The sequence below is a fragment of the Siniperca chuatsi genome, linkage group LG14 (genome assembly GCF_020085105.1).
Source record: "Siniperca chuatsi isolate FFG_IHB_CAS linkage group LG14, ASM2008510v1, whole genome shotgun sequence".
NCBI lineage: Eukaryota > Metazoa > Chordata > Actinopteri > Centrarchiformes > Sinipercidae > Siniperca > Siniperca chuatsi.
In genome coordinates, this window is record NC_058055.1 from 11,024,459 (window position 1) to 11,034,643 (window position 10,185).

A 10,185-nucleotide genomic window follows, 5' to 3' on the forward strand; every position below is an offset into this window, starting at 1 on the left:
TTGTTTGCTCTGGTGATGGACAGGCTGACAGATGAGGTTAGACAGGAATCTCCATGGACTATGATGTTTGCAGATGACATTGTGATTTGTAATGAGAGCAGGGAGCAGGTGGAGGAAAATCTAGAGAGATGGAGGTCTGCTCTGGAAAACAGAGGAATGAAGCTTAGCCGCAGTAAGACAGAATACATGAGAGGGACCCAGGTGGAACGGTGAGGTTACAGGGAGCAGAGGTGAAGAAGGTGCAGGACTTTAAGTACTTAGGGTCAACGGTTCAGAGCAATGGAGACTGTGGAAAAGAGGTGAAGAGGCGAGTGCAAGTAGGTTGGAACGGGTGGAGAAAAGTGTCAGGTGTGTTGTGTGATAAAAGAGTATCAGCAAGAACGAAAGGAAAGGTGTTCAAGACGGTGGTGAGACCAGCGATGTTGTACAGCTTAGAGACAGCGGCACTGAAGAAAAGACAAGAGACAGAGCTGGAGGTAGCAGAGCTTAAGATGTTGAGGTTCTCTCTGGGAGTGACGAGGATGGACAGGATCAGGAATGAGTACATCAGAGGGACAGCTCATGTTAGATGTTTTGGAGATAAAGTCAGAGAGGCCAGATTGAAGTGGTTTGGACATGTTCAGAGGAGAGACTGTGAATATATTGGTAGAAGGATGCTGAGGTTGGAGCTGCCAGGCAGGAGGTCTAGAGGAAGACCAAAGAGGAGATTTAAGGATGTAGTGAGAGAGGACATGAAGTTAATTGGTGAGAATGAAGAGGAAGCAGAGGACAGGGTTAGATGGAGGCACATGATTCGCTGTGGCGACCCCTGAAAGGGAACAGCCGAAAGGAAAAGAAGATAAACACTAATAATAGTATCCACAGTATATATTACCATTAATGTCAGAATATGTTGTCACTGATTAATAAACATTATAAAATTCCTTTAATATACCACTCACAGTAATCATTATGGTATAGTGGCTTATTGTTCCCCCCCATAGTATGTCTGAGTGAGTATGGTTTTATTTATCGACCACATTATCGTCACATAATCTTGACTTGTGGTTGCAGCATGACAGTTTCACTTCTGCTGTGACGTCAAGGATATGCAATATAGGATGTAGCATGATAGAAAGTACATCGTTCATCAAATCATTCATTTCTGACTCATCATGGAAAATGTCTGACCAAGAGGGAAGAGGGAACTGGAAAAGGTTAAATACACAAACATAAAAATCTGTGTCACAACACACTTACAGCTGAAACGACCAACTTGCACCTGTTTTCCCTCCATGTAAATATGCTCTGTAAAACCTGCTTTTTGTACTTGTCAAACCTGCTGCTCCACTCTGTCGTCTCCCAGGAGGCACCTCAGACGATCCTATTACCGGAAGTTATCTAGCTTGTTTTCACCTGGGCGGAGTCCTCAGGTGAAAGCAGACTGTTTTTACAGATAGAAACGTCCATACAGTGAGTTAAGAGTTGGGAAATATAAGCAAGTGTCGTTAATTCGACGCAAGGAAGATTTTTTGCACCTTGCCTGGGCATTGGGTATTGTGAAAAAGGGGACGCCGTCGTGTTACAGACAAGGACCAAACTGGTCGACATGCTGTCCTGCGGGCTGGTTTCGGTGGCTTTGTTCTTTCTCGCAGCAACAGGTGAGTAATTTTGGCAATCATTTTTTTGGTTTAGTTTGAGGACAGCCGATGCTTAAAACTCTTTCTTGTTGCAGAATTTAACTCAACGACAATCACAATAATAATAGCTATTCAGCCTCTAAATACTAAATGAAGTGTTGGCAGTTGTGTTGTCGCTAATGAGCCCCAAATGAACCTTGGGCCTGGTCGTGGAGCCAAAATGTTGGCCTGTTCTGTACCTGCTCTGCTTATGAGTTCGGGAGGTTGGTGATACGGCGAAGCTGATATTAGCTACCATAAAATAGGATTCTCTTTTGTAGTATACAGGATATTTTAAACGTTTTGCTATGACGCCCATGTAAAATTAAGTGACAGCTATATACTACTAGGCCCTTAGTGTAGGAGCAGCTGTAAAACCAGTAACCACAAAAATGTGGAAGGTGTAGAGAGATTGCCTTAAGTTACTAGCACAATAGGACCTTCCTTGAGTAGTTTTCATTTGCTTTCCAGGCTGGTTACTGTTTATTTTTGCTGTAATGCTCATCAGTGCACCTGCAGCACAGTCTGCTGTATGAAATGGACCATGTACAACGCAGCTTATAGGCATGCCTCTTCAGGCTCGTTGCACTGAACAGAGACATGTACTGCCAGGCTTTTAATTGAGTGGCTCTCTTATTCCTAGTTTTTAAGTTTTTTTTTTTTTATTTTTATTTTTTTATTGTTTTTTTTTACCTTGAAGGACATTTATCACACCAACCGTGAGCTTCGCAAAGTATGCAAACAAAGAAGTCATGCGTTGGTTTCATGTTACACTGGAGGTGTCACCAAACCAAAACTGTGACTGTGCTGCCTTATCTCAGCTGAGACTGCCTGTGAGAAACTTGCGCAAGGTGTCGAGGAAATCTGAATGTCATTTAAGGATCTACAATAAAAGTGTAATTTGTAAATTTGAAGTTGAAGTATTATATTGGTACACATTCATTTAAAGTCTTGGTATTTGTATATTTTCATTTTGTGGATTTGATGTGTACAATAAATGACTTTGCACACAGCTAATGATTAACTGGCTCCTACTGCTGTGCCCTGCAGTTAAACCTTCTCTGTGTTACACAGGCTTATCACACAACAAGGTAGTGGTTACATCATGTAACTCCCAACACTTAAAGCAATGGCAGTGGTGTATTGTAATGTAAAGTGGTGCATTAGATGCATATATGGTGAGACTGCATGCATTAATTAAAGTTGGCCGTGTCTTCTGTCGCAACAGCACTGCTGTGCCTGGAAAGACCCAGTTTCAGCCAGACTGTTTACAGTTTCACCGGAAGTGTTCTGGCTCAGCAGTCAGGAATGAGCCACATTTTTTTTAATTTTTTTTTTGTCCACACCCTGAAGGCTTGTGAGCATGCTCTGAGTGTTCGACAAAGGGTGTGTTCTTCAATCTTAAGTGCTTTTTCTGTGATCTTTAACAAATTGTCATTTTGTAAACAACGGTAGGTCTTTTAACCCTAATAAAGCCCTGTACAGTTAGATTGTGTTATTAAAATCTTGTTTGTAGGGCTGCAACAAGATTTTGACAAGATTTCAACAAGATTGAAATAGCTGCTCTGTATTTTGAGGGCTGATGATCACCTCTTTCTCCTATCAATCATCTTTTGATGTCTTCAACTTTTCAAAGCAGACCAAGCAAAGCACCGATCTCAGATGTTATTCTCTGATGAAAAAAGTTTAGAACTGATGCTAATCTCAAACTGAATCATCCCAGGCTCTGTCCCAGCCTCTCCCAGCCACCAGTCTTCATGTCTCCTGCAGCTTCTGGTGTTCATCCTTATAAATATTACAACACAGAGTGCTTTTATCTTGCCTCTTACCCAGCCTCAACCTCTTACTGGGGAGATAAAAAATACAGGCTTCCAACTGTTCATATTCCAAGCCTTCAATTCCACTTGAACACTCAGGATTTCCTGATAGGTCGCAGTTTTCCCACTTGTGGGATACTTATGTCTTTTAATTGTATGTCATTTTCTAAATTATATTATCCATTTTTTTATGTGGTTGATTTTACAATGTTAGCAAGAGCCCAGTAACTACAACAAGACTCTGCAGCCACTGACTTAATAATCATATTCATCAAGATATCATATTCACAAGCAATAGCTGTACTTAAAGGAAGGGAGAAGCACCTTTTTAAAATTGTGGTTATGAATGTGAAAACTCAAACAATGACTGAATCAGTCATATAACTAACCTTTTCAATGTGTAAAATAAGTCATGTTCACTGTACATGGTGTATATGTTTTCCTTTTGCTTGTCTCTCTCTATTATGTTTGTATTGTCTACTGTAGTATCAGTTCACTAATAAAAAGCACAGAGATGTATTATTGTGACAGCATGTTATGCAACTTTAAAGTCTAATTGTTTTATTTTAATCTCTGTGTGTCCAGGCGTAAGTGGCTTTTCAGTCACTACCACCGACACAGATGTGCGAGTGAAAGAGAATGAAGGTGAGTCCTAAAAATATAAAATATCATATAATTTGAACGTAGAGGATAAGCCTGGAAATAAATACATAAATATTTTGCCAGTGAAGTGTTTGCTGAAAACTTGTACAATCTTACTATCATTTTCAATAAAGTATGAACTAGAATAAAGGTGGAATTATTCTTGTATGGTGGTCCTGCTGTAAGGGCTGTAGGTACAGGTCAGTGACAGATTTCACCCCATGATGTGTCAAATTTTAAAGCCAATGTATGCCTTAATTATATATCCCAAATTAGTTGTGTTTCCAGTCTTTCATTAACCCTGTTCTAAAGAGCAAAGATGGGAAGGTTGACTGTGTCTCGTTACTCAATAGGAGACTATTGCCGTGCAGTAATCCTGCTCAGTCTTTTATCCACTTTGTGGTAGTGATTTTCACAGGAGAATATATCTGAGCCTTTTTCTAACAGGCTGTACGTTGTCTTCTTCAGTTGTATGATTATATTTGAAGGTTGTGTAGGTTATCTTTAAATGTCTTATCATGCAGTAAGTGTGTACATACACAAACCTAAGATGGACAGCTAATTTCAGAATTGTGGGGTTTTTTTTATAATTCCTTTTTATTTCCTATTGCATAATTAAAGTGAAAACCTTCTTTGTATAGTTGTGTTTTCTTTTTGGATTTATTATGAATTCTGTTATTTCAGGGACTGACCTTAAATGCTCGTATTCAGCTGACTTTGGTTCAAATGCCAGAGTTGAGTGGAAATTTGATGACCTAAAAGGCACCCAGATGTATGTGATTTTTAATGGGAAAGTAACAGGTATGTAGTGACACTGTCTTTGTTTGTGTCTGTGTCTTTTTGTTGCAGGACATGTTTTCAGATAGGTGACACGTGTGTATCAGCTACAAACGATACTGCAGAATAATTTGATGGCAGAAACAAATTTTAAATGTCAATAAGGCACTTGATGATGATCGCCTGTCACAGTGTGTTTTTATGAAGTCAGATTCAGATTCCAAACATTTTCTATTATTAAAGAAATTTCAGAGGACTGGGCAGCTTTGGCGAAAGTATGTGCTCTCTGAATGCTTTCGAGTCTGTTATGTAATACTGCAACTCTTCCACAGCACAATATTCCAACAGAGTGACAATGTACGGAAGTAATCTGAGATTCTCCAAAGTGACCCGTAAGGATAATGGAGTGTACGACTGCGAGGTGTCTGGCAGCGGTCAGTATGGGGAAGTCAGAGTGAAGCTGACTGTTCTGGGTAAGGATCCTTTGTAATTATGTTCTGCAAACACATCTTTCTGTTTATAATCCACCCAGAGTCACATCACTACCATAAAATTACTAAAATTTCTTTCTTTTAAGTTTATGTAGTGTAATGAAGGTTGTGTATTACTGTACGTGTGGAGACCTTCTGAAAGCGGAATGTTATGTCCCGCAGTGCCTCCATCTCAGCCCTTGTGTAGGATCCCCTCCTCTGTCACGACGGGCAAGATGGCCCTCATGACCTGCCATGACAACGACGGCTCACCTCCACCCAAATACAACTGGTACAAAGATGGCATCCTTCTGCCCCCTGAACCTCAGAAGGTTTCTGGCTTCAAAAATGCCACCTACAGGCTAAATGCAGACAGTGGCAACCTGGTCAGCTACAACCTGTTACTTTGCACCATCTTTACTGTGACAGTTGTGGTCCCCATGGCCTTTTTAAAATGAAAAACATTTCCTGTCTGTTCTCTCAGGAGTTTTCCAGTGCAACCAAGATGGACTCTGGTCAGTACTACTGTGAGGCTGTCAACAATGCTGGTCCTCCTCAGCGCTGTAAAGGCACGATAATGGAAGTCCGTAAGTGTTCTTCTCTTTAATTTCAAAAATATGCTTTAGCCTGGGCTGATTTAAAAAAAATAAATAAATAAATAAATAAAAATTTCCTTGACCAAGAATAAAATGAAGCACATGACAGTAAGGTTACGCATTGAAGAGACAGTAATTGTGAAACCAGTTTCAGCTGGTGGACGGCGTTGCATGCCAACACCTAGGACGGTTAACTGGTTTGGCTACATCAAAGGAGCCAATAGAAACTGTAACGCTCATGATTAAGATCCAACCTTCATTTTCAATTTTCCTTTAATCATTTGGGTGCTGCAACAGTTTTTCATGAAAATGTACTAGTTGACCACACCACGATGTTTGACTGTAATTCAGCTAATGAATCTCAAAATGGGATGTTTTCTTCAAGGTGACCTAAACACTGGAGGAATTGTTGCTGGCGTAATAGTGGCCCTGCTGCTACTGCTCCTACTGGGATTTGGCATTTGGTATGCCAACAAGAAAGGATACCTGCCCAGTGAGTTTTCTACATTATATAAAAATCATAACATTTACTGTGATCATCAGTATTCTGATATTCAGTGTTGAATTTACCCAGAAAGAGAAACAGATTGTTGGGCATTAAATTAATTCAAATTAAACTGAAAACAGTAGTTTCAGCACATAGTCCAGAACCAGGCAGCAGTAAAGGAAGCAGAGATAGCTAGTGATAGTGCTAGCAGGCGAGTGGCAACATAAAATGTTTTTCCAGCTCTGACATATTGTCAGCACAAAGTTTATTGAAAAAACAACATTTAGGTCATAGATGCAGTAAAATGATTATGAGACAACATCTTTATATTACTGACTACAAGCTGCAGCAATCAAAAAATTAGTCCAGTCACAAACTTCATAACTACAACATCAATAACTGATAAAATGCATACATATAATGAGTTGAGCTATGTATCTCAGGATCTACAGAATATAATAGAAAGCTGAAAATAGAATATAGTAATATTTATCAACAAGAAGTTCAAACAGGGGGCATTGGTATATGAAATGACAACCAGTCCAGTTTAACTATCCAAACTATAAATCATTTCCGTAATCTGCATCTTAAATTAAAACAAAGCATGTAGAAAATGTTGTATTTACTAATGAAGACAAACATTGGAATCAAATCTTAAGATTTTAAGTTTCTCTTCTCTTCAAGTTCCATGACCAACCACAAATATTTTTTTCATTTGAGGGAGGAGGGAAACGGCAAGATTGTTTTGTTATTATTTGTCCAGCATGCATGATGTCAAGGTGTCCAGCTACTTAGAAAAGATGTTGTGTCAAATGTGTCTCTTACCAAAGAGACTTTAGACTATATAGGCCTTCATTTTAAATTTGAATACAATCGCAGCATTAAGCTGAAGTGTCAGGAGTAAACTGAACCTGACTAATTGAATGTATTTTTAGCCGTCAAAAAAAGGAAGACAGTTGCATATTTGTAATATATGTACCAAATACTTTATCCTACTGACGTTTTCTTTCTGCCATTTACAGAGAAGAGTGAAAGGTAAGAGGATTTTCTTTTCTACACTGTCTAATGGATTTTTATCAGATAATCTGTAGACTCCTACAGGCTGACTTTACACTTTTTCCTCAGGGAATATGGAATGCCATTTTAGTCCATATTAAATAAATAAATACATAAATATGCTTATGAAATTAATAAATAAATCCTGAAATAAAAGGTCCCCTGAAATAAATAGCAATGTAGCCCTTTGAAAAACATCCAGAAAAAATAAAAACCTATTAATTTATTGACCTATACAGACTCATTTATATATTTATATTTACATTTATTTATATATTTATTTTATTTCATAGCCTTTATTTATTTATTTATTTATTTATTTAATATTAAATAAAATGGAATTCCAAAAGGGAAGTACAGGTTTCCTTCACATTACATGTATAAACTGGTCTGCTCTCTCTGTGACTAGCTCAACATGTTTTTTATTTTTATTTTTTATTCTCCCTGCAGCAAACCAAAGCCCAACGTGGTCTACCAGGCAACATCATTGCACGGTGGTGGTGGTGATGATGAAGATGTAAGTATGAGCCTGCCTGTTGTCAATTTTAAGTATTGTTGTTATTCCAAGAGATTTATATCACAGTCAGGGACATTTGTTTAATTAAGGACATTTTTTCCCCTATGTTTAACAGACTGACAGCTGTAGGAAAAATGTTCCTGTTCTGATGTTTGATGTGTTTGTTTTCAGGGGGAATTCAAACAGAAGTCATCATTTGTGGTATAGTCTGCAATGTCACGACAGGACAACGCCTGGTTTTAATTGTCTTAGTTTTTATAAAGCAGTGTGATTGTTTGAGTTGACCTGAACTGTCTACTTTGTCTCAGATGCATCAACGTGTGGGGTTTAAGTATCAAGGTTATAGGAAATAATTTACTCCAGACAGGTGCTGAGACCTCTTTCATACATTGATATTGGTTTTGTAATAGAATGTGCTGTGGCTACTAGTGAACCATTTTTCCACCTATGTTTGGAGTGTGTGCTTCTGATTTTCTGATTTTTCAAATGATGCATCTGCATGTAAACATGTCTAATCAAATGGAGTACAGATACTCCCAGTACCCGCAATAGGAAAAATACAGGTATGTAAATGTATTTAGTTATTTTCTAAGGAAAATGACACATGAGCACGATGGACACTATTTTCTCTGCAAACACAGTGTCTTGATAAAACTTTTTATTTTACAATCACATTTTTATTACATTTACTGACCCATCACCTTAATTTCCTCCAGTGCAACTTTTATCAGTCACTCTGTGTACCTAAGCTGAAATGTTGATGGAGCTGGATCATATCATAGAGTGCCTCTGAAAGGTGTTTTATCTTTTTCTTTTTTTAATAAACGACAAAACTGTTGTACAATATTTTTTCTAATAAAGTGTGTTAAGTTTCTCTTTCTTGTAAATAACTGTTTTTACATCTATAATTTAAAAAAATTTAAAAAATCTCTTGTCTCTGAGCTGTCGTCCTCTCTAGAAACTCTACTGCAACTGCTTGTGTGATATTAATATTTTAGGTGCACATTATCTTTAACATATCATTTCTAGTTGATCTAGTATTACTTTTGTCTGGTAGTGCTGTCTGAGACATAAGTTTGTAAACCTCTGAACTACATTGTCTAAGCTAATTGATCTTTAAAAGAGTGTAGACTGACAGTTCAGTCAACATCCTTCAAACGGATTGAGACTTTAATTAATTGGAAACGTGTGATGTGTTAAACAAGTTTTAAATGATTACCAGCATCTTTGTAAGGAATTGTGTGTACCCCTATCATAATGATTAATTACCCAAACTGTTCTGACGTCTACCTCCGGACACTAAAGTGACATTAATTTGTTTTATTTGTTACTTGACATCCACAAATTCTCAGGTCATGTGTTTAAGTGGTTTGATAAGGTCAGACATCAAAACATATCATGAGCTTAAATGATCTATCAGGTACAATATTTAAATTGGGAAACAAGTTTTCTACATTGCTTGACCTTTCCTTTGTAGAAATTTTAGAGCTGATGAATCAGCTGATGGTTGTAACTTTACTTTATATATTGGTTAATAAAATTGTGTTGTTAAATTCAGTCTACTGTCATGTGTCAACAAGTTAATAATCATAATCTTTTTATGAAGGTGTGTCACAAGTTGATTTTACTGACAAGGTCACTGGATGCATATGAGAGAATTAGAGGTGAAGACTGACGGTTTAGTGTACCTAATGACAAAAGGATCCAAAAAAACAAATGTACACAAACCTAAAACATTACCTACATTATTGACCACTGCAGCTTGACTAATTCAGAGAATAGCCTCATTATCCCTATGTTCTGAACACTGTTATGTCATTAAAATACTTACAAGTGCAAGAACATGCAGTAAATGCATAAACCACTCCTACAGTAATGATACAATAAAGTTAATGAAGCATACAGAGCTACATGTGCATCAGCAGCAGTCTGGCTGTAGATAAAATACAAATACATCATCTAGATCAGGGGTTTTCAAAGTCTGAGACTGGGCCACCCCTCTGCCAAAGCTAGGAAAAAGGTGCCTCCTAACCCTACCTTAGTGTACTTGCTTAGTTTCGCTCAATTCCTGGATGCCTATCATGATTATGTTATTTGATCCCATAGACACTCAACAACTGAGCCAAGATAGCCTAATATTGCTGTTTGACATAACTTCACACTAC

The 10,185-nt window shown here is 37.8% G+C and overlaps 1 protein-coding gene across 1 annotated transcript; it reads left to right on the top strand.

The window, feature by feature from the left end:
* The first annotated feature begins 1,231 nt into the window (after window positions 1-1,231).
* f11r.1 (F11 receptor, tandem duplicate 1) lies at window positions 1,232-9,573 on the top strand. The gene is made up of 10 exons (XM_044223802.1): window positions 1,232-1,640; window positions 4,061-4,120; window positions 4,802-4,918; window positions 5,227-5,367; window positions 5,548-5,750; window positions 5,849-5,951; window positions 6,346-6,453; window positions 7,470-7,482; window positions 7,954-8,020; window positions 8,192-9,573. The coding sequence occupies exons 1-10, from the start codon at window positions 1,589-1,591 to the stop codon at window positions 8,225-8,227; spliced, it is 900 nt and encodes a 299-aa protein (XP_044079737.1). The 5' UTR covers window positions 1,232-1,588; the 3' UTR covers window positions 8,228-9,573.
* Window positions 9,574-10,185: the final 612 nt, after the last annotated feature.